Raw genomic sequence first — 25,840 nt, forward strand, 5'->3', positions numbered from 1 at the left:
GTTTCGATGACTGTTAGGCTTTAATTGGGTAATAATAAAGTAAGGCAGAGTTGGGTGGAACAAAATTGAGTAGTAGGGGAGAGAGGTACATTTAGGAAATTCTTCAACAACAACAAAAACAGTTATGGCTCAGTTAGTGAGGAAATGCTTTCTAAAAGGGAACTTATAAATAAGTGTACCAAGAGCAGTATGACAGTAATGCCTCAAAAGAACACACAACTAATTTAAGGCCGAAGAGTCATGTTTACATGCCAGTATTTACATACAGTAATAACATGATTATATAACTATATACTCATACTAGAATGAACAATTAAAAGGCCAAACACAGCCACTATGCAGGAAGTGGTAAACATTTAAGCAACATGGAATTTCTCATTCTCTCTGCGGCCTGACAGCTGCCTTCTTTTACTCCCTTCGCCATGTTCAAGTCCCCATTTGCTAAAATACAGTTTAGTAGCTTACAATAAACCACAAAAGCTCTCACTCCTAGTAACTGACAGGAAACTATAATATTTTATTTCAGACCTGTTGGCATATTAAATCAAGATGGAAGGGTGGAAATGCTGAAGAAGAACGGCACAAATTCTGGAAATAATTTCACCCAATGAACCATTTAAAAAAAATACTCGTCTGATCCAGCTGGGTTTCTTTGACTGTCCAAAGGCAGGGGACTAAATTTCCAAACTGCGCTAGTAATATCTAATATCCTACCCTACTCAGGTAGGGTAATTTAGGGTTACTGTGACACAGAGCAATATCAGCTTTGTTGTTAGGATTCATCCAAGGAAACTGGGCTAAAACAAACTATGACTCAATGCACTTGTGACCCCAACCAATTTCTCATATTCTAGGGACTAAGAAAGGGGCCGAGAGAGTATGGGAACCATTCCTTGTCACTTATTTGGAATTTTATAATTAATACACACGGCACATATTATTATGCTATGGGGTCTTCCCATTCAGGAAGTTGGCTGACCATTGACATTTCATGATTTGAAGTTGATGTATCTCATAAACCTTCTGTATTTCCCCTTCCGTTATTCAGTATCACGAAGGTACAAGGCACAAGTCCACACGGCATGTCTTGTTTTTGCTTTATTTATTTTTTATTAAAAAAAAGCTTTTTATATTTCTTTTTAACAGTTTGCACAATCTGGAGCTTCCCTCAGCTTTTTGGGGCCTTATTCTTCTTATTCGGAGTCCGTTATGGGTGCAAATAGCAGCTGAGTCTGCTTTAGAGGAAGTGATGTCTACAGTAATGAAACTCCACAGATACAGCAGTCCTATCTATTGCTGGTCCTGTAAGTCCCCCTAAGCAGAAGTAACCAGCATGGAATGTTTTCGTCTAAGACAGGGGTAGGCAACTTCGGCTCTTTTATGACTCATGGACTTCTGACTGAGGAATTCTGGGAGTTGAAGTCCATGAGTCATAAAAGAGCCGAGGTTGCCTACCCCTGGTCTAAGACAGTATGCTGGCTGGGGAATTTTGGGAGTTGAAGTCCACATAGCTGTAAGCCACCAAGGGTAAGAAACATCGATCTAAGAATTTGGTAGGGCAGAGTGAAGGATGGAATAGCATACTATGCTGATACTGAAAGTCAAGTATTCAGGGATTATGTAGCAATTCAGATGTACGAGCTGTGGTCTTTTTCTATCAGCATACATTATTCATTTATAATGCATCAGTCAAAAATTAAAATGTGAAGCCGAACAAAAAAAATGTATTGTATCAAGCAAGTTAATATTTTCTCAGTGAACGTAGGTGTGTGCAATTTTTTTTAGATTTTCTAATCCCATCTTTTTTATTTTTATAAGTAACTCAAAGTGGCAAACCTACTTAATATTCCTTCCTCCTTCTATTTTCCACACAACAACCCCATCAGGTGAGTTGGGCTGAGACTGAGTGACTGGCCCAAAGTCACCCAACCGGCTTTCATGCCAAAGTCAGGACTAGACTGCAGTCACCTGCTTTCTAGGCTGGAGCCTTGACCACTAGATCGAATTGGCTTGGGGATAGTCCACAATGATTAGGAGAAATACGACCTGTGACTACCAATTTTATGTGTTTTTTTCCTGGTTGGTTAGTAGATTTTAGCTGATGAGATCGCTTTTTTCATTTAAAATTCTAGTTTTATTTCAAACCACCATCCATAAATAACTAGCAGAGTTTTTAAAATAAAACATCACTATCCTATTCCAAACATTACCAAAAGGAAAACCAGTAGCCCTGTGACAACTTTCCTTTTTTTAGGCTTCTACAGAGAACCAAGGAGTTTCACTTATATGGTTCTTTGGTACCTGGGTACTTATTCCTGTGCAAAAGAAGGACCCTTGTCCCAAGAACTTTGCACTTTACCACAGCTATAGCTACAAAGACTATAGTTAGAAGATTTACACAGACCTGCCATAATTTTTTTGTAAATAAACTTAGTGGTAAATCCCATTCTTATAATCTTTTGAGAGATAGTTCAGAAAAACAGCTTTGCCTTGTAATCCAGATTCTTTTTACCTTATGTTCTCAAATGCTCTCATTAAGTAAACTTGGCTGTTATTATTTAGGATCTTATAAAGGTCAACATCAAAGCTTCATTTATTCACCTGCAGGTGAAACCAAGCCAGCCAATTAAAACTCTATAATACTGTCCTTCAGATCTTTTGGGGTTCTCTGTTTTAAATGAAGATATTGTTAGTATGAGCATTTTAAGCTTAAGGTTTACTTGTATTTATATACTTTATAAATTTATAAACATTTGTATTTATATTTGTAATTTATTTCTGAAATATTTATATATTTAAGAAAGTAGCCAAGACCCTTGGTGTTTTTTTCTTTCCATCATCTCTAACTTATTTTGATAATTGTTTTTATATGCAAGGAAGCTACGTGTCAAAAGGTCACTTTCACCCTAAGGAATAAAATATGTCCTCAACTTTACGGATGAGAGCAACACCTCCAAAGCTCAGTATCTTAGCTGATGCTTTTGGCCCAATTTTCAATATAGTTTGCATACTATTTCACACTGTCCCACCTACATTAAAAAAGGTTCAATAATACTGACAAAGAAGCAAAGTGGAAATGAAGTTAACATTAGATGGACTAATTTTTGAGACACAGAATTATATAGCATAAAACAGCATTGGCACCTTCAAGATGCTCTCTAGAGACAAGAGTTTAAAGCAGGGGTCTTCAAACTTGGCAACTTTTAAGACTTGTGGACTTCCAACTCCCAGAATTCCTCAGCCAGGCCTTAAAATTGCCAAGTTTGAAGACCCCTGCTTTAAAGTATAGGCAGTATACGCAGTCCTCGCTTAAACAGTATTGGGACTGGGAACTCCATCACTAACCGATGGGGTCATTAAGTGTGGAATGTGATTGTGCCAATTTATGGCAGCTGCAGCAGTTAAAGTTGCTGTCATTAAGCGAATCCCACACTGTCATTAGGCACAATGTCAACTGATTGCTGTTTGCAACCTTCTTTTGCCTTCCTGACTGATTTTGCTTGTTAGAAGCTGGCTGTGAAGACTGCAAATGGTGATCACCTGACCAAGGGACCCTGCAGCCATTTTAATTTCAAGCCAGTTTGCCAAGTGCCCAAATCACAATTATGTGATCGAGAGGATGCTGCAAAGGTTGCAACTACAAGGACTGATTGTAAGTCTCCTCATTCAGTACTGTCATAACTTCAAACAGTTGCTGAACAAGTGGTTGTTAAACGAGAAACATCTGTATTCAATCATAAAATTTATTTGTGTGGATAGCAGCACTAGTTACACTAACAGAAATCTCAGTTCTTTGAACTCCAGTCATATGAAGCCAAAGTAGATCCAGCAACATGAGGGAAGTTAGCAGGCTCAGAAGAACAATAGAGATTAAAAAAAATATTTTACTAAGGAAAACCTGAGGATGTTTAGTAAATGGAATTATTAGACCACCTGATAGAGAGCACTCCATACTTTAATATTGTGTAATGTTTCTACTTTCCAGCTTAAAAAAAAACACTCTACGTAATAGGAGAATGCACAATGTGATTTTAGTGAACTTACTCAAAGACTTCTCAGGACAATTTTTGCAAGAACGAAGTTATTAAGCTGCTAATAAATCAGATTCTTGGCTTTCTATGCAAACAGATTAATTAATTTTAATTAATCCAAACTTCAAATACCAAAGATGAAATGGCCTGAAAAAATAAACACACTTGCAAAGGCTATTATTTTCCTCTCTGTTCTGGCAAAATGCCCAAACAAACCACAAATACGGCAGCTTTTCATCTCCATTTTTGCCTGTACAATTTATGCTTGGAAAAATAAATATGGGTAGAATCCTCACAAATACTACAAATGGGTAGGGCAGCCTTGCCACTAGATATGCTATCCACAGCCCAAGTCACCAACCATCCAGAATCTCTGACTGATTAAAATGTTTCAAAAACAGGAGACCTATAAAGTGAGTGCCAAGATTTAATTAAACTGCTATTGGAAATTTGTAGGTTACCATGAACAAACTGCACCCTACTGCAGATAAGTTAATCTGTGCCCATCTTGGTACACCCTACTTGTATCACTGCCAAACCGATCAAAACTGAGTCTTGCGCTCGCTCCTTCACAAGTCAGAATCATGATGGAGATTAGTTCATGTTTGAGGAATCATGGCAACTTCTGGAAGCAACGAGGCATAAATCCCATTCAGTTGTTATTTTACACTTTTCAACTTCCAGATGTGTAGGACTGCACCTCCCACTATCCTACTGAGCATTTAATTTTTGGTTTGCACGCAAAGGAGGAGCAAAATTGGAGAGTTAAGAGTAGGGCTACTTCTAAAAATAAATCGTGTTCTCCAATATTCTAGCACAGGCATGCCAAACTTGCGACATCGCACGACGTATCACGACTTTTTTCCCATTGCCGGCAATGGGGAGGGCACGGTTTTGTCGTGATGCATCCAGCCCGCGGGCCGGCAGTTTGACATACCTGTTCTAGCAGATTCTTGGTGCAAACCTCACTTCTGCTTTCATTCAGAGCTTTTTTTTTTGTAAGCATCATTTTAGTCCACGCAAGCTAATATATTTTCCTTCCCAAGTTCACCAAGTAGTCCTAACAACCGCCACATATTATTAAAATAAATTCTGAGTTGGTCATTTCCCATATTTGGAAAGATTTTTTATTTTATTTTTTTGGAGATCCACATGATCAGATTTTTAAGGTGGAGGGAGTAGAAATGTCGAGGGGGGCAAAGTAATAAGGGTTCCTCTAATAAGGCAATTCTTCAGTAATTAGCAAACTTGAAAACTCTTGAACACATTCTTTCTTAAGAGAAAGAGAGAAAGATAACTGCCTCCCCCCCCCCAAAAATCCCTTTTCTTCTACCATGCCTTGAGGAACAATTCCATCATGCAGTCAAATTACAGAAACCAACTGAAGGTCAGACCAGCTAGAGTTAGGCACAACTGCTTCTTATCAGCATTTAACTTTGTTTTTCCAGGGCAAAGCACGTAAAGAGTCTGGGTGGAGATGCCTCAAAGGGAAGCCAATCCTTTATCTGTTAGTTAGGATAAGGAAGCCTCTCCCTAATTCAGTCTCCCTATATGGCCCAGGCTGCCTTACAAAGCAAAATAGGCTGACTGACCATAGGAATAAAAAAAAAAGCCTACAAAGCAGATTGAATCCACCTCCATTGCTTAGTACTGTATTCGTCAAAAGTATCTCTTGTCCATTTGAATCCAAGAGCAAATAACATTTGCATTTTATTGGCCAACCTTTTACTTAGTTTACAGCAGCTGGCTTTGGATTTCATATAGCTAAGGTGTATGGCAATTTGGTGTTTTTGGCATGTAGCTTGCAGGCAAAACTCAAAAATGTTCTTAAAGTTTCAATAGCATAATACAAAGAGCTCCAAGTAGCTTACTTCTCTTATTTTTATTTTATTGATTAAATTTATGTGCTGCCCATCTCACTATCCAAAGCAATGCTGGGCATAAGTTTTTAGAACTTTCAAGGGCCACCTTACTTGTGCTTTCTCCTCTATGTGGAAGGCATATGTGGGAACATGACCCCAGGCCATTTCTACACAGGCCTATAGAATAGCACTCTAAGGCAGGGGTCCCCAACTCTAGGCTGTGGTCAGGAACCGGGCCACGCAAGCAAGCGAGGCCCCAGCCATGCAAACACGGGATCCAGGCAGTGCACAAAACCACTCTCTCCAGTCTGTGGAAAAAATGCCCAAGATGGAACTGGTTCCTGGAACTCAAAACATTTGAGGGCCACTGGTTTAAGGAAATGTTCCTCAAAAGGTTTGTAAACCAGAAGTTACTAACTTAAGAAATCATTAAAGCCTGGAATACCCTTCAAAAATGGTTATGAAAAAGGTTCTTGTTTAATTCTACTATTAAATGAACAAATAATATAGAAATTTTAAAAACTATTTTTTTAAAAAAATATTTTTTTAAAAAATAAAAAAATAAAAATTGGATTATCCTTTAAAAGAAAGGTAATGGGATCTGATACAAACAGAATACTGAAGTTTAGGCTGACCATTTTTTTTTTAATCTCCAATGCTGGACCGTCCTGTGATCATCTAAGCAGAGAATATTATAGATCATAAATAGAGAACTAATTATAGTGACAAACATCAATGATAAGTCAATGTTTAATTACCTAAACAGCTAGAGAATGACCCCAGGTGGAGGAAAAAAGCAGTGGAAGCAGGAGCGACTTCCTGCTCGTGGGAAGCTGGCAGGAAACATTGGAAATCACCACCATGTGATTGCAGAGATGCTGCTACGCCACAACTTTGCAAATAAAACTGGTCTGAACATTTTCAAGTAATATTTCAAGTAACAGTGACAATCTCTGTGGCAACCACGAGTGCGCGCTCAAAACTGATTTAGCTGGACTTTGGCTGGTTTCCCTTGAGAAGTTGCTATAAGGCAGCCTGCTAACTTCTGTAATAACTCTAATGAACATGTTCTTTTCCGTATAATAAAACGTAATGACACTATTTATTTGTATTCTGCCTTTTATTGTTATTTGTATACTGGATCAAACCACAGCACCACTAAGTGATAAAAACACTTCTTCTTCCCCACCGCCTTGACTCTCTTTCCCAAGGATTTACGCCCGCTGAACTTTTCACACAACAAAACCATGGGAGATTTAGGACTCGGAGGGAAGTTTTAAATAAGAAACAGTCTCTTTTTCCAAAAATCGCTCATTGAGAAAGGAATAGCTGCTCTATGATATGTATTTCTGGCATCTATATATCCAGGTTCAATTTCTTCTTCATTTCACGCATGGACAAATCAGTAGACAATAAAGGGAGGAGGAGGTCTTTTCTATTTTCTATTCCCTTAATATCTGAAAAAGCCAGTTCAGGGATATAATATTGAGCTCAACAGATATGACATGATAAAAGGCACCTTTTGTTGTGATTCAGGGTCAGCCTGTGGGGTCGGCAGTTGGGTCCGACGACTCAGAGGAGGAGGAGGGGGGTGTTGAAGAGCTTGCTGATGATGGCCTTGAGGCTCCGCAGAGCCCTCAGCCAGGCCCCTCCCACCTGGTCACGACGGAGACCCAGCTGTGTGAGCCTGACAGCGTGGATGAAGATGACCCACAGCTGGCCCTGTTCAAGGACGCCCGACGCAGGAGGCAGTCAATCAGGAGTAAACAGAGGAAGGCAATGGGGCACCTCGGAAGGAGGCAGAGAGAAGCCATGCCCTGAGCTGTATAAAAGGGGAATGCGTGGGAGGGCTGGTTTGCTGAAGGCAACCACTTGAAAAGCTCCTGTTTCATGGTTCGTGTTTGCTCTCTTTGCTCTGTGTTTTTATGTTAATAAATTTGGCAGGCTTAATTCCAGCCTCTTGCCTTCTTGTAAAAGGGGTTGTCCCTGCCTTTTTTTGCAGGGCCGGTAGCAGGCTGGTACAGAACACCTTTTTAGGGTCAATACTCCTACTCGGAATGAAGAATATATACATGAACGTGGCTAGTCCAAAGCAGGACCAACAGTCAGAGATGGCAGAGGTTACAGTCTCAAACACCAGTCCTCAATCTGTACCGGCAGCTGCACTGGTGACAAGAGGGGATGGTTTCACACAACCTAGCTCCTGCACATGCATAAATGAAGTTTCACACACTTGTCCACTTCTTGTGCAGCCTGGTTCCCAACGGGCAGCATATTGGTACCGGTCCGCAGCCTGGGGGTTGGGGACCTCTGGTCTAAAACATTTGAAAAAACCCAGGCCAGTCTGGGATAGAAAAGTAGTATTAATCATCATTTAGTAGATCATGCATGTGTACAATTTGCTTAGCTATTAGTTTATTGAATAAGCCACAATTGGTTAAATTCATACACAATAGGTTATGCCATAAATTTGGGCTTACTAATGCTTCTGTCTGCATTCAAAGCCAAACAACAAAGAATATCATTTAGTAACACTTTACAGCCAGCAATATCGTCACAGCATCACACAACCTACTATGAAGAATTCAAAATAAACAGGAAACCTATTCTATTCTATAAGGTCATAAATGTAGTTTTGTAAATATGTAGTCGTTTTACAGAAAGGGAAAAAAATAACATTTAGAAGGCTGGAACATTGAAATGGATGAGCCGCTATAAACATACCTTTGAAATCGCCAAGTATTTAAGTACAGAAATGCCAAACACCTTAGGGGGCTATTTACTCAAGCAAGATTTGAGCAGCTGGACACAATTGTTAAATAAGGAAGGCATAATCAAATCCCGTATAATGAATATACTTATATTTGAGGAGCCCCAGAGACAGAAGACATAACACATATTTTATCTGAATGTCAATAGTATAAGAAAGAGATAAATCAGTATCTGGAACTGCATATTAGATGAATGGCCTATCGGGATTATTATATTAAAATAATAGATTTCATGTGCAGTCAGAACCCAAAAATTACATATAATATGGATTTTTACTTGAACCCAAAAATTACATATAATATGGATTTTTACTTGAACAAAACAGTACAGCTGAGAACTGCATATGTGGTTCTAATTTGAGGTAAGTTGTAGGGTGACATGAAAATTGATTTGCATTTTCTTTTACAGTACTTATTTCTTTTATTCTATTTTTAACATATGGTCTTATTGTTCTGTGTTTTATATTCTGTATTCTGCTTTGGCTTAATGGTTAATTCTGCTTTGGCTTAATGGTTAATCAATAAAGTATTACTGATACAACATCTGGACAAAAGACAATATTCCCATAAACAGTGTGAGAGTTTTATCTCTAGTTCCATCTCTAAAATTAAGCCTAAATCAGGTCATTTATCATATGGAGACAAGGAAGAGCACTGGCTTTGCTAGAGGAAGATCAAGAGAATAAAATCACCTACTTACCTCCCCCATCGCCCTTCCTTCCAAAGCAAGTGCTTGAAAATCATGATTTAATTCATCCATGGATCGAACCTATTAGAGAGGGAAGAGAAACTTAAGTAAGAGAAACTGAAAAACTAGAGGATATAAAGCAGAATTTTGAGCAACTCGAACATAACCATATGTACTTAACTTGCATAAAAGTATATTTAAAATTACAGGTGCAAAAACAAAAGCAAATGCTTGGTTATCGGTTAAGGTACACAAATCATTTAAATTTACTGAAACAGAGAGATGGTTAGCCAACATAAAAGAAAATGCAACTGAAGCTAATATAACTAAACAAAACATTCACATTTATATATGTGTATTCCTTTTAAGTTCGTAAATCTCAAAAAGTTTCTTGAAAAAACAAAAAGAAATAGAAGCTTATGACTGCACCTAAAGAGACTCTGGATTGCATTTAATAATTAGAAAACCATCATTATCAACTGTATTAATTTTCTCTTATATGAAATATCTAATGAAATCTCTCCTACATTTCAGCTCAAAAGGAACACAACATGATTGTTTTCTTTTTCTTTCCCTCTATAAGTTGCCTTCTGAACTGGTAGCAACGGATACATTATTGTTATGTTACCGAAAGAATGCATAAAAATATACAAAGTCCATATGACTAACGAAATTGTTTACGCTCAGGACAAAACATCCATATCAATTTTACAGCACTAGACAAAGTTTACAGTAACTGAATCTATGCCTCATCATTCTGTGTAACAACTCAAAAGTAGAAGCATCCAAAATTTCCTTATACTGTATTTACTGCTATAAATAGGCAAATGAATTAAGTTAATTCCAGAAACGGAGCAAAAAGAGAAGAGAAGGGAGAAGCATAAAAAGCTTTTTCCCCCTTGATTCCTCCTAGGGAAAAGAAGGGCTCCAAATAAATAACAAGTATTGTGTTGAAATGTGATGTGTATCTAGTCTGCAACCCCTAAAAACAGCTTCTGATTCATGCTAAAACAAATAAGACTAACTATGAAATTCATATGACATTAAAGATGTCCTGATTGTCTTAGGTAACATCAAATTTCACACTTATTTTCTCCTCAGGCGTGTACATATATTAATATAATTTTTGTGTTTACGGTTACCTTCAATCAGTTTTGATTCGAAGTGACATGAACATGTCTATGCAGTTTCTCACAACTATTTCAGAAACAGTCTACTATACAATACCATAACAATCCAACTTGACTAGAGCAATAGTTCCAAAGAGCTTTTATGCTCATATATTCTGATTGACATCAGACCAGAAAAGGATTGTGCAACTTTGTATTCTTGAGATTCCTCCAATACAGATACAGCTAGTCCTTGACTTAGGACCAGTTGCTTAGCAACTGTTCAAAGTTATGACCTACCTGAAAAATGGGCATTTCTAGCCATTCCAAAGTTTCGCAGTCACATGACTGCATTTTGGACGTTCAGCAACACAGCATTTGTAGCCATTTGCAGCATCCTGTGGTCACATGAATGCAATTTTAACACCATTACTTCCAGTTTTATGCAGCTGCGTAGTTGGACAGAGCTTTGCCTGAAACATGATGCCCAACTGCAATTAACAACGGCCACACAAAAGGTCATAAAATCTGATTTACAACTGTCACAGTTTACCACAGTAATGGGCAAGCTCCATTACAGTAGCAACCTGAGAACTATAGCTGTATGCTCTATCCCTGAACACAGCTAGTGATAGTATCCCAATTTTAGGGATTACAGTCCTGATATTTCACTCATACTACTGAGTGGTAACTCCCAAATCAGCTTCAAACAATTCCACACTTCTACAGAAAGACAGCTGCAGTGTCCTTCTGGGATAAACAACAGCTTCAGAGGGAAAAAGAGGCTTAAGCAGAACCACTGCAAACAGGAGTCACCCCATCCTCATTCTGTGTGGCTACATTGTCAAATCTAGTTCTATACTTAAGGGTATAATTAAAAAAAACTGACTTGTAAAACATGATTCATTATTTTCCTCTTTCCTTTGTCAAGAAGCTGGTAAATTATAAGTGTTAGCATAAACTTGCTCATTATCTTATGTTGCTAGTGCTAATCAAAATATAGTCATCATTCTTGCTTTGAGATTAGTACTAAATAACTGGGGCAACAACAAATGAACAGGCAACATTTAAAGCAGGAGACCAAAACTATGTTATCTGTACAACAGCTTAAACCTTTGTTGTACTATTTTTAAAAAAACACTACCAAAATTGTTTTGTGTGAAAAGCAAAAACTTTCTCAAGGCAAAAATAAAAGAAATCAAAATTGGTAATGTTTCAAATTTACGCCAGGCCATTCAACTTCTCTCAACCTTTAAGAGGATTTTGAGGGGGGGAAAACACAAACCTCAAATCAATTTTAAGTGTAGTATATTTTATTTTTTTATTTTATTTTATTTTATTATTTTTATTACATTTATATCCCGCCCTTCTCCAAAGACTCAGGGCAGCTTACAAGCTTAGCAGTAGCCTTCATTCTATGTATATGCCTGCTTATTAGGGCTTTCACACATCCCCCAAGCGGCATTATTACAAAGTCAGCTTATTGCCCCCAACAATCTGGGTCCTCATTTTAGGAAGGATGGAAGGCTGAGTCAACCTTGAGCCTGGTGGGATGCGAACCTGCACTAATTGCAGGCAGCTGGTGTTACTTAAGGAGGCATCAGCCCACTGCTCCACCAAGGCTCTATATATGTTAAATTTTATATGGCAAACCTTATGTGCAAAGTATTAATATATTATCTTCAGACTGCTTATTTCAGCAATGCCCAATGGAAGTTTTTATTAACTGATTAAGCCCCCAGCTACAAAATTAGATGGAACGCTTAATGAAAGCTTGTATGATTGATCATTAATGAAAAGAATTTTACAGCTATAAATATTAAGATCAACCAAGCATCTTTAAAAACGTAAAAAAAACTGGTTATGAAAGCTGGAACTTACTAAACTATTGGATGGCAATACTTAAATATCTGCCAAAACAGAATGAGGAAACTACAAAAAAAGCTGGAAAAAATTGTTTTGTGTGAAAAGCAAAAACATGTGTTTCATAAACTTTTCCAAGAAAAATCAGAGACAAATAATGAGAAAAAGTACTGTAAATTAAAAATTACACATACTGCCTCCAAATTCGCTAGTTCTCTACCAGACAATTGAAAAAAATCACTTTTATAAAAGATCCCGTAGCACTGGGATAATCAGTTGACTGTGCCTATTTACTGATTCTTGGGCTTGTTAATTTTTACATAATGACTTATCTGGGGGATGGGACTTATGTGATGGAAGACACCACAGCCTTATTCGTTCAGGATCTTGGGTCTCTCTCTTTCTCTGTGTTTGTAAAAAATAATAAAGGTGGTGTCCGTGTGTGTAAAATATAAATTTAAATGTTATAACTGTCTCAGGCCTAGTTTATCCACTGTAACTGTCTCCTAACAGCTGTTGCTGATCTCTCCCTGTCCCGCGATCCTAGCACAGGTAGTCCTCAACTTACAATTACAGTTCAGCCCCCAATTTCTGTAGCTAAGTGGGACATTTGTGAAAAGGGAGTTTTGTCCCATTTTCTTGCCACAGTTGTTCAGTGAATCACTGCAGCTGGTAAGTTAATAACCCGGTTGTTAAATGAACTTGGTCTTGATTGTCAGAAGGTCGCAAAAGGTGATCACATGACCCTGGGACACAGCAATGGTTATAAAGCATCACATGATTATGGGCATATATATATATATGGATCCATGGTTTTTCGGGTTTTTCCCCGCGTAGAACTAGAGGTGTAGGTGCAACGTTTCGACGGAATCCCATCCGTCATCATCAGGCTTTAGCTTCCTTCTTCTGGGAGAAGCATGTGGCTGTGCTTCTCCCAGAAGAAGGAAGCTAAAGCCTGATGATGACGGATGGGATTCCGTCGAAACGTTGCACCTACACCTCTAGTTCTACGCGGGGAAAAACCCGAAAAACCATGGATCCACATACAGGCACCCGCGAAAACCTCAGAAAACAAATATATATATATATATATATATATATATATATATATATATATATATATATATATTTCAGTGCCTTTGTAATTTTGAACAGTCACTAAACAAACTGTTATAAGTCGAGGAGTACCTTACAAAACAGTGACATTTTGACTCTGTTGGACCTTCCACATCATTTTCACAATTTCCTGGTACCTGTGTTTACAGCCCTCCAATTACATAATTCCCTCTGTCTGTCTTCCTTTATGTTTTGGTTCATTATGCCAATGTCACTGTCTCCAGTTTCTGAGTTTTTAGGGACCTGATCCTGTAACACCGCAACCATCCCTTTCCCTCTGTGGAAATATGATGGTTTGAAATAGTTTTTCTTTTATTAGATTAGTGAATTAGGGTAGGTCTGGTTGTTCCAGCCTAATTGTATTTAGGAGAAAATTGTAGGTTGCATCTGTTTTAAATATATTCAGTCCTACCCCAAAGTAGTTTAAAAAATCACTGTGTGGTTATTTTATTACGAATGAAGGCAAATAAATGTTATATTATTATTTATTAATATTGTTGTATTACATTGTTGCATTCTTTTACTGGCTCTTTATGTGTTCATATTTGTTTAATAGATTCTGGGTTTATGTTATTGGATTAATTTGTAATTACTGTTTTCTACTATAGGTTGGTAAAGGCATTTATTAAATCCTTACCCTTGTTCTCTTTATTGTCCTGCTTGTGCTGACAGGATGTAGAAAATGTTTTTGTGTTAAGTTTTGTAAGCTTAACAGAATCTTTCCCAATCTAGTGTCTTTCAGGAATGCTGACCCATAATTCCCATCTAGAGTCAGTGTGGGTAATTAGCGAATGAGTAAGAGCTCTGGAGCCTTTGTTTAGTTTTCAGTCTCCTTCCACATAGTCAACTGGATCCAACCGAGTTGACATGCATAGAGCTACATTATAAAACTTTTTCCTTCCACAGTGAATCTAAATTATGGCACAGCTATTAGACACTAAATAACTGGTTTAGGAACAAAACAATTGGCTATCCCTAACAGCGTACAGAATGACTTTACACATCAAAAGTAATTCCAGAAGGACCATATCTAAAGAGTTTTAATTTCCATATTCTATACACAATGTACCCAGCTAAAATAACTGATGGCATATCCCTTCTTAAGAAGTTTAATTTGTGTAATACCAGAGGATATTTTGCACAACAAGCAATACAGGTTTTAAATTAAGTAAAGGTTTGATATATGAACGTCCATATCAGGCTTTTAAATATTTTTTAATATCTTTCATGAAAATGTAACTGTTTCATAAACATTTGCAACTCAACTGCTTTGAAACTCATCGAATTTGGTGCTCAATGTATTTTGACGCAAAAATTTTGTCCCAGTGCTCACTGTTTGTTGGGTACTCAATGCGCAAGCTAGAACTTGTCAGTGTCAGCTGCCTTGTGACTCACTACCTTATTCCTAATGGGAAAAATCTGTTTTGATACTCATCGTTTTTAGTACTCATCATGCCTCCTGGAGTACTGAGGTATTCTACAATTCAGGAGAAATACACCTCGATTATAACAGATTCTTACATTTAAAGCAAACAGAACATAATGTAGATCGTTTTCCAATTAAATTCTCAAATCAGGACCTGAGCTTTGTTTCATTCATAAGCACAGCCAAATGCTAGAAGAAATTAATATTCTTAACCCTTATTAGAAAATCCTGAAAAAGGGATGGAATGAAAGCCCTTGCTGAATCTATCGGAAGAACCAGCCTAAGGACAGGAAAATCCTTCCAAAAGAGGACAGGCAGAAAGGCAGACCACAGATTTTGGGATAAATACCAGGGGTCCCTAATCCCTGGTCCGTGGACCGGTACCGGGCCACAGTACGCCAGTAACCAGCCTGCACAAACAAGCAAAGCCCCATCTTTGGGATGCAGGCAGAACACAAAACCATGCACTCTCTGATCCATGGAAAAACCTTTCTCCACGGAACCGGTCCCTGGTGCCCAAAAGATTGGGGACCTCTGATATATACCATTATCTAAGCAGTATTGTACCACATGCTAGATAATAGTTTTACTCCAGCTCATCAAAATTTTGGTTGAGGTCATGCACAAAGGTTTATCCTATTAAGAATCTTGCTAATTCCCAAGCTCTTAAAGAGACAGCAGATTATCTTGTAGCTTTTATCCTTTTTTCAGAAAGTGTGTCAGGACACTCCTCTTTCATCTGGCATTCTGAGCTGCTGCAATGTTAACTTTACCAGTCATGTATGAATTTTAATGATGCTTCAGAAACAATTATTTCAGTATGTTAGTTGTCATTGTTCAGATGGAATAAATAAAAACATGTTTCAAAGTAATGTGCTAATTGAAGTCTTCCATGAGAAGAGCATGGTAGGAATCTAAGCAGTACAGACGCCTGAGAAGAAATTATCAAGTTAGCAGTTTGAAATCTGGACACTGAAGAGTGAATATATATGATTTCTGCTACACAAAATACTGAGAAATTAAACAGGGTATGCTTAGCAGCTGTCACTACTATTTGATAGACATTCTCAAAAAAAATGCACAATTCATTTTCACAAGACGACAGTAATTATTTATTTTACAGCGCTCTTTATGTATAAGATTAAATCCACAGAGTAAATTTCATCAAGAGAAAATATATTTCTCAAAGCATGGCTACGCTTCACAGGTTGTCTTACTCTTTGTCAACTTTTAAAAGGGGGTGTCCGGTTCCTAGAAGGACAAAAATGTTAAGAATTGGACATTCAGCTCTGATCCAAACTTCATATTCTTAAGAGACTGAATCTGTTCAAGATTCTCATTAGCTCAGGAAGGCCCTTTTTAAAAGAACATGTTTAATGAGATTAGTTTCAAATTTTCACTTTTAAACAATCTAACAATGCCAACATGCTAAAACAAAAAGAATTAAAAGTTGTGAAAATCATTATCTTTAAATTAACATCAACACATAAAAAATAAACACAGTCCCACCCTGTCTTCTAAATCCCCATTACTACCCACAGCCTTCTATATATGAATACAATATAGTGAGTTTCTACATAGCATTCCAAGCACATAGAACAAAGGCATATAGCAGCAGCTATTTCCTGCCTACATTATAAATCACCACGACCACCCTTCTTCCATGTGGCTCAAAAGAAAAGAGCTGATGGAAACACACTCCCATTTCAATGGCTTTTGACAGATGATTCAGGGAAACATAATTACTGTATCCATATAATTTAGTTTCTAGAACGGTTTACAGGACCATAAAAAGCATATACAAAAGAAAGGCTTTGCTTGGGTGACCAAATAGATGTTTTAAATTTAATTTGAAAACATTTTTAAAATTCCACGGTTATTGGATATGTAATAAAATTCAGCTTACTTAAAAATATTTACTAGCAGCAGTAGGAGGGCAGAGGGAAATGAAAGTCCCAGGAATGTTTGGTTTTTAAGTTATGCTTCCCCCAGTCCCAGCAGATATGGGACTGAACAAGCAGCAAACTATAGACATTCCACCAATATAAAACATTAAGCATCTTTGCCAGTGACGCTTTAAGAACTTTGATAAATGTACTAAATAGATTAACAATAGCAGCACATCTGAAAAGGAAAGAAAAGGGTGAGGGAGAGAAAGAAGCATTGCACTCCCAATTTTGATACAAAAGCAAATTGAACAAGCTTAAAACAACTGATGAATATTCTGATTTGAATCAAAAGGTATTTGGAATCTCTTGTTACTGTGCTCTAAGCAAAAAAAGAATGTCAGTTTGGAAATGCAAGAAGCAAGAGAAGGAAACATGATCAATTAGATACACAGGCATTTCATAACATCCACCGCATGCAGCTACCATAAGGCCCGCTTAGCTCATTTGTTCAGTTCTGAAATATTTAACTTTTTACCTGATGTTCAGCATGAATGTTATCCCCAGTAGGCCACCGATGTTTGCTGTTATTATAGCTGCCTCCACCACTTCCGCCTCCCCCAAGCTGCTCACCATGCTGCCTCTGAAAGAAGTAATCCACCATTGCGTCGTCCTGGGAGCGACCTGCAACCCCTATGGATCCAGGAACAGGGCTGGAGTGGGTCCCTGCTGCAAGGGCTTGATTTGCAGCTGGCTGTGACTGAGCCTGGGACCCTGTTCCAGATGTCAAAACAACAGGCATGTTGGGATTAGCTGTGTCTTGACTGTGCTGTTTCAGGTGGGGGCTGAAAGAGTCCTGCCAGAGCACTGCTTTTCTCTTCAAAACACATGCAACGCTCATTCCACCAGTACCTAAGGGAAGACAAGTTCAAAACACTAATTAAATTGAGTCTGCCATTTCCAAAACTCACTGAATAGCCATATCAAGGAATCCTAAAACTACGTCCCACATGTATCACTACACTAGCCCAGTGGCCCCCAACCTTTTGGGCACTAGGGACTGATTCCGTGGAGAGAGGTTTTTCCATGGACCAGAAGAGGTGTGGTTTTGTGTGTTGCCTGCATCCCGCAGATAGGGCTTCACTTGTTTGCGTGGCCCACTTTGTGGCATGCCGCAGCCCAGTGCCAACCCACAGACATGTACTAGCTTACTTTTTCACAAGGCATTCTTGAAAGTGTACCACAGCAAACATTACTGGATGAACGCATGTATCCCTAAATTCCTGGATGAAAAATAATTTTGGGTACATGCATACATACACACATATTCCCCCTTACACACTCCTCATTCCTTCAGAGTGGTATCAGCAACTACTTTTAATTTTAAGTAAGACATAATTCCCAGTTTAGTTGGAATTCAAGGAAATGTGATCATGGCTTATTTAAAGAGTTTGGATGATACAATATACAGAAGCAAAAGTGCTAAGGGTGCATGCATGAAACATCATTACTCCTGTTTCCATACAGTAATACTTTTCACACATCTATCATCTCAAAGAGAAAAAAAGACAATTCAGCATGCTCTGGATTGCAGCTTAATCAACCTATATTTGGATATCAAAATTACAAAGTTTCCAGTTTTGCTGTTTATATATAGTAACAACAAATTATTAACAAAATGTGGTCAAATTAAAATAGTTACTTAAATAAAATTATTTCAATCTGCATTCAGTGCCATCATTAAGTGTAACTTATTTTGTTATTTGGAGCTACAGCTCCAAAACAAACAATTTTTCTTCTCTTTTTATTTCCAAATATGAAAGCATTCTCCAGTTTAAAGTTGCTACTTGTCCTACAGGAATGGCAAAAAAGTTGCATTATAACTGACATTTTTTAAATTAACATATAAATAAAATACATATGTTGGCTTTCTACTCTACAGACTAGCTTAAGCAGGAAAAATGTGTTTTGATGTAACAAAACAATGAAAAAAAGAGTATCCAAGCCGCAAGGCAAATTACTGCAATCTCTATATTTAGACAACCACTGAAATCAGAACTACTGTACTTTAACCAGTATTTTTGAAGCATAGCCAACCAAATTGTCCTTAGGAAGGGAAGCCACAAAGTGAGTACTACTACTACAGGCCTACAACTGAAAGAGTGAAGAGTGGGGGCAAGGCAGTTTCCTTGCAAAGGGGAAAATCTGCAAAGCATACAGAGAAATTCCATTTCTTAAAATTATTTGGTAAATGAATAACAGTCAAATAAAGCACGCAAACAGCATGTATACTCTTAATTAAGTAAGAGCTGTCCTTTATTTTGTTCAGGTGAATTATTCCTCTGAAACACAGTTGAACTTCAGGATATTCTACTGGGCTAAGCTATGCATTACAACATTCATAGTTGCTTGGCCCAGAAGTCTGAGCATAGCATTTTCCAGAAGGTGGATCTGTGCTTCTGACAAGCCATAAGAGAGCAGCATTCAACAGACCTCTCATTTCAATAAAATCTGGAGAAACACTTTCACACCTCATAAGAGGCCACTATTCTTGCCACTGTATAGGGATATTACAATGAGATGGCATACCTTTCTGATTTTCTAAAGGACATGTCAATGAAATGCACTCTGAGAAACATGAGGAAATTTAAGTTATCAATAGTAGACACGGTGACTATATGAGACATTCAGAATCCATGGCAGGTTATCTTACACACCAGTTCCTAGATAACAATGGTGTGAGAGAACTGCTGCCTTTCCACTCTGTTAAGTTTCCTAAATCCATCCCAGTTGCATGAAATGGTCTTCGGGCTGATTCATCAGAATTATTCTTCTCTTATAAAATAGAGGAAATCCTACAGTTGCATAACACTACCAGGATTATCAAAAGTTGTCATCCCTCCCTTCCCCAATAACCTATTGGCCCAATCCACATGGCATTACTGGAGCGATAAGAAAGAGTAAATTAAGCAATTGTGTAGAATTTCTAGAGTTTTTCAGGAGGGATTTGATCCTATTTTGTTTCCATTAATATTCTCAGGAAGTTAACACGATCCAGAGCATGTTTAGCTAAAGAAGGAAAAAAGAACTAACATGAGAAGAGAACTATTGTTTTTTCCCCACAAACCTGAGTGAAGGTGTAAGCTGTTATGCATCAGCTATTTCTCTGCTATATTTAGTGATAACAAACTATTTGTTATTTGTAGTCTTTGTTATAAATTTAAATGCTGTGAACGGCTTTGTCAACCTTCTAGATCAAAAGTGGGATACAAAACCAAAAAGGTTTGAGTGCTGTTCATGGGCCTTGAAAGCTTATCTTGCAATTCTTTTTAAAAAATAATTTAAGAGGTTTTGAGATAATTAAAAAATTAAGTCAATATATTTTGAACAGCACTGCATTCACGATTTTTGTGTTGCACTAATGCTCCTTATCAATCCATCTGTCTCAAGATGTAAAGACAAATCCATATGACAAAAGGCTATCTTACTACAAGAATAGCAGCAACAATGAGCATTCCCAAGGTCAATTGGTGAAACAAATTTTCAATTCTTCTGTGAATGACTGCCTGTATTGAAAATGTTAAGGGTAAAAGTATTATTTTTCTATATTCAAAATTAAAAGAAAAACCTACAGTATTATAACAATTCTTAATTACTGAAATAAAACATATTTTCAGCATCATCTCCAGGACCAAGTCAATAAATTTGTGCTTGAGGGGAAAATATTGGTGAGTATATGTTTCTGTACACCTTCCCCTGTAAAACCATTGCTTTCATGGATGTTTATATAGTATCAGTTCTATTCATGAACATGGAAGAGAAAGCACCCCATGCAATGTAACTGCTGCATTGTTGCTTGCAAAATTGTTAAAAAAACTAATTCTATTCTGTCTTCTGGAGAATTCAAGAATATGGCGCAATATGTTAGTTAAAAACATCCCAGCTTAAATCAGCTCAGAACCTCAGAAGATTTTAAGCCAGACATTTGCTCTTAGTCAGCAGCTAACTATCACATAGGACCACAGGAGGACAAGAAAAAGACTTTGTAGGTTGCAGGAGCTATATGGAAAAAGAGTAGGCTAAACTATGATGAAGGAATTAATCACTTTCTCCTCAGAATCTTAGCAAGCATCAGTACTACCAAGAGTCATAGATTTTTATCTGCCATCCGCAAGGCATCCCAAAATGAGTAAGCCTGACAAGTTTTGAACAGCAAATGGGGAGCAGCATCACAGGAAAATTAAGTGTAAAAATGTTTGCATTACTCCATGGAAACAGGTGACACTGAGCCTGATCATTCAGAGAACTGAGAAATGAACCCATTGCATCTCGTGGGATTTCTTCATTAGCCCATGTCTTTACCCCCTCTTGTTTACAAGAAGAAACTATAGTGCACCTCCTATTTTTAGTTAAGACATCTATATTACAGAATTATTATCAGATGATTAATGGAATTAAATCTCCTGGAAAATTCTAGAACCTACATAGGTAAGATTCACCTGTCATGGTGTATATCTGACTAGAATGTCAAGGATGCTGTTGCCTAGAAATTTAAATTCTAAAGGGGCACTCTAAAACTGACAGATTACAATTCCCATTGACCCTAACCTGGCCGGATGACAAAAAGCCCATCTAGGGTTTATCAACTCTCCCTTATCAAAAGTTCATTGCCATTAGGAGAAAATAGAACACTAAAGTTCTACTACCTTCATTTTTCACTCAACAAAAAGTCCTGCTGTACAATTTGAAACATGTCATTTAAGAATATTACAACTCAGTAAGTTCAGGTCTCATGATCACCACTGCTTTTTTAATTTCCCTACTTTGAGCCCCTAAATTGTTTTTGGTTTTGATTCAGTTGCCGGCGAGATTTATTTGCAGTTATCAAAGAGTTTGTCAATGTATTCTTTAATAAAAAGTTATGCCTGCTATAAATTACCCAGTGTTAAGCTGGAACGGAAATTAAAACATGATCACAAAAAGCCATGGTGTATTAATATTTTGCTGAACAAACCAATACTGTCACTCTAGATTCACACAGGATACCAAGCCAAAACCAAATAAATCACTTTACAGCTGAGCACAATGTGAAGCTACACATAGCGCACACACAAGCACATATATTTATGTGTACTCATCTCTTTCTCTATATATATATATGTGTACACACACACACACAGCTTGAAATAAACTCAAAAATCAGTTTGGTAATAAGAAAACTGTCTTCTAAATAGTACATCTAACTGTAAAACTATATTTTGAAAATCCCATGCAAGAAAATATTTTTAAATACCTCTAGTCTAAATACCTGTAATTTAAACTTATCTTATTAGGCCATCAAAGCTGTCTTTAATGCAAAACCTAAAATCAGCTGTTTCCCCTCACAACTGCTTTCAAACTATACAACCTAAAAACACTAAACAGTCGACTAATATAGGACATAATTCCCCACATACATGCATGGGGAGTAAACATGGCTGAATACAGTGGAAATCACTATAAATAAACATTTACAGAATCAGGCTACATTGTTAAAACTGTCCCCCGAAATGCAATCCAAACACTAAAAACTTCACAAATTGCACAAGTCTCCCCTGTTTAAACAAAACATTTGATAAGTACAACAGGACTTACTCCTGGATATGTACTGACTGGACTGTGAAATACTGCTAAGCCTTTTTTCACAGGACAAATTCGCATTATAACAATAGGCCACCCGGTCCTCTTCCATAACTGCTTTGTTTCCCAAGCTGCTTGGCCAAAACTAACTTGAAACTGGAACAGCCGAGGGCCTAGGAAGAGATGAAAACAGCCTCCTGTTGCTGCTTGCTCCCTTAACGGACCAAAACATCATTTTTAAAAAGTTATAGAAGCGAAGCCAAGAACGAAAAGCCTTATATTTTCTTCCCAGTCCCCTTTATTTAGTGGAGGGGGTGGGGAGAGGAAATCAACTCGGCGCACTTTTTTGCCTTGTTAATCCTAACCTAAACATTACTGAAGTCCAAAAAAATAAATAATAATAATAATAATAATAATCAAGCCCAATTACATCCTACCGAGCGACCCGGCTTTCAAATGAAGGACAGCCAAATCGTTCATCGTTTTAACACAGCCCAAAGCTTAACGGATGACACCCGTACAACCCCAAACAGATAAAAAAAAACTTCATACCCTAGGTAGGAGCTTGTGCAGAAGTCACGTACTCCACCATTTCCTGCACATACGACTCCTCTACGTGTTAATTAAGACCTCGCCTTCCCCATCCGAGTTATTTTCCCTTGTCTTACTTTTCTCTCCCTCCCTCACCCCCCCCCAACCCCACTTTCCTTTCAAAACCACGATGGAGTTGGATGAAGGCAGGGGGAAAGCCCCCTCCCAACTCAAGAAATCACCAAGCCACCTTCCTCCTGGCTCTTTGGAAACAGTATCCTAAAGGCCAACCAAGCGTTCCCCCTCCCCCCAAGAAAAGCGAAAGGGCAGGGAGGGAGGAAAAAATAAAATCGAGCCAAGCCGCCGTTGGGGAGCGTAGGGGAACCCCCCCTTCTTTTCTTTGGGGTCGGCCGAACGGGGCAGCCGCCGCTTCCCCTCGTCCCCCAAAGAAGCGGCTGGCCTTTCTCTCCCCTTCCTGGAACAACAATAGAGGCCTTGCCTCGGACTCGACAACATGTACCAGGAACAAGCGCGAGGAAGAGCCTCGGCAAGAATGCCCGCCCAGGGCCGCCTTTCGGAGGGCCCTACGCCGCCTCGGCCGAAGCCCTTAACCCCAATACGACTTCGCCGTCGGGCCTCCTGGGGTCCGGAGTCCCGTTCTAAGTCGCTTCGGTCCGGATACTCACGGGCGGAACGGTAGGATGAAGACGGATCTCAACGGCCCCCCCCTCCCCCCGGCCTCGTAAGCTCCGGCTGCCGCTCCCCCTTTGCCTTTCACTTCCACAACATGGCGGCGCACTGGGGACTCGGGGAGTCGCGCTGCATTCTGGGAAGTTGAGGCTGGCAGCGCGGAGAAGCTCGGCCGCCGCGGAGTTTCACACACCCCCCCCTCGGCGTGGCGGGATCTGGGCAAGCGAGAAGAAAGGGAAAGAAAGGGGAGGGTCTTTCGGTAGGGTTTCTTCCCACCGCCCGGACGCGTCTGAGCCGGCGGGGGTGGGGGGGGTGGGGGGGGGAAGGAAAGTTGCATTGGATCTCCGTGCATTCTTCGCACGAGCCATCAAATGCCCATTTTTGCCAAGAGAAGATTGGGCTGGTTGGGGCTGCGGGGGGGGGGGGCTGAGTGAATGACCGATTTGAGCGAACAGATACGGGTTAACGGGAATGTTGCATTCACAAATGCAATGATCCAGCACGGGGGGGGGAGGGAGGGAGGGAAACAGCTGATCCCCTATATCAGACAATACGTTGCAACACGGGTGCCTGCGCCCCCGTAACGCGTTGCAAACGAAATCCGTCAGTGGTCAGAGCGAGTTGCGGAAGCCCCTATGGCCAAGGAAAAGGAAGGCGAAAGAGTGAACAGCTGGCTCGACAGGCAGAAATCCGACAGGTTTACCCCAACCGGCTCTCTCTGCCCGCAAGAGATGGGCAAGGTTTGGAAGCTTTGACGACAATAATTGCACTTTTTTTAAAAAAAAAAAGTTTCACTCGGTGTTTTTCAAACTTGGCAACTTTTAAGATGTGTGCACTTCAACTCACTGGAGCAGGGGTCAGCAACTTGAAACAGTGAAAGAGCCACTCGGAACAGGTTCCCTCACAAAAGGAAAAACTGGGAGCCACAAAAAATGTGTGCACATGTGCGTACATGCATGCATGCGCAGAACAGGGTTTGACTGAAGAGTGGAGCCAAGGCGAGATATGCACCTACGCTGCATATTTGAATTGATTAGTTGAACTTTTTTAGTCCCACTTTTTTTTTTTGGACTGCACATGGCAGAGGACTGGGAGCCGCAGGAGACGGCTGAAAGAGCCGCATGCAGCTCCGGAGCCGCGGGTTGCAGACCTGTGCACTGGAGTGATACTGCTGCCCCTTCTATAACGGGGTGATTCACAACTGGGGTCCTGCTCTTCCACTGAGCTTTGTATAACTATAGTTTTTTTTTTGTTTTTTTTGCTTGAAACCTGCCCAGCATCGTGAAAGAATCAGGCAGCATTGACATTTGATGACACACAGTAACCCTAGCAAGTTGGCTACATGATACATTTAAAAATTAAACCAAGGTTAGTCTTTTGTTTGGCTTATAACAGGTTATAATAGACCTGGTTAAGTCTGTCAGGTGAACCAAGCCATACCCAGTGGAAAACACTAGGCTGTTTTTTATTGGAACAAAAACTGCTCCAACTTCTCTTCCTTCCTATAAACAACCCACAAACAGAATAGTTCCTTCACCAACATTAGTTAGTTCCATATTCTCGGCAGCAGATGAAATCCACTCAACCCAATTTCACTCTCTCACCAATTTTTTTCAGAAGAGCAAGCACAAGATGACACCAGCCATACTAGACCGAGTTGAGTATGGTGGGACAATGCCCCGTTTCTCCCGAGGCCTCAGATTTGCAGATCTCAGTTGCTACTCTTAGTCAACACAGTAAACCAGCGTGATCTTGTACAATTTCCTCCAACTTTCTGCCAGCTTCCTGCTTTGCAAATATGGACTTGCCACCCATAAACAGCTTGTCAGTAGCCTGTCAATCTTCCCCCACCTTTTTTTTAGTAGAAATATTTGCTAAATGCCCATCCAAATCAAGCCTCCGGATCCTTCTGCAAACTTTTAAAACCTGAAAGATAAGGTGGTGCTCACTTGATTTACCTTAGGAATCACAGATTAAAACAAAGGGTGAATACAGATAACAAATAATAATCTGCTTTCTAAATTCCTTTCCTATGGAAATGGAACACAGTAGCACTTTCCAATGAATATTAGACGATATTAGAATATTAGCATGGGAGAACTGTGGCTAGGCCTCTTCAAAGCAAAGGTCAAAACTCCCCAAAACTATGCTTTCAAAGGGAAGAACTGCAGATCCAATACATCTAGAGAATTCATATTGAAGCAAATTTATTCGAGATAAGGATTGGGACTTACCCAGTCCTTGTGTG

The 25,840-nt window shown here is 39.0% G+C and overlaps 1 protein-coding gene across 10 annotated transcripts in view; it reads right to left on the reverse strand.

Annotated features, from left to right (window-relative positions):
• PUM1 (pumilio RNA binding family member 1) overlaps positions 1 to 23,714 on the reverse strand; it is a 50,203-nt gene extending 26,489 nt beyond the window's left edge. For 6 of the 10 annotated variants that reach the window (XM_083370039.1, XM_083370038.1, XM_083370043.1 and 3 more), the window contains exons 1-3: positions 22,387 to 22,402; positions 17,291 to 17,664; positions 9,365 to 9,433 (exon numbers count right to left, since the gene is read on the reverse strand). In XM_083370039.1, coding sequence (XP_083226165.1) covers positions 9,365 to 9,433; positions 17,291 to 17,653 — 432 coding nt within the window. In that variant the 5' untranslated portion in view covers positions 17,654 to 17,664; positions 22,387 to 22,402. Of the gene's footprint in view, positions 1 to 9,364; positions 9,434 to 17,290; positions 17,665 to 22,386; positions 22,403 to 22,923; positions 22,942 to 23,422 lie in introns of those variants that run through there. The other 4 variants (XM_083370044.1, XM_083370045.1, XM_083370037.1 and 1 more) reach the window with 4 other exon arrangements.
• Positions 23,715 to 25,840: the final 2,126 nt, after the last annotated feature.

Source organism: Vipera ursinii (genome assembly GCF_947247035.1).
Source record: "Vipera ursinii genome assembly, chromosome: 9".
Taxonomy (NCBI): domain Eukaryota; kingdom Metazoa; phylum Chordata; class Lepidosauria; order Squamata; family Viperidae; genus Vipera; species Vipera ursinii.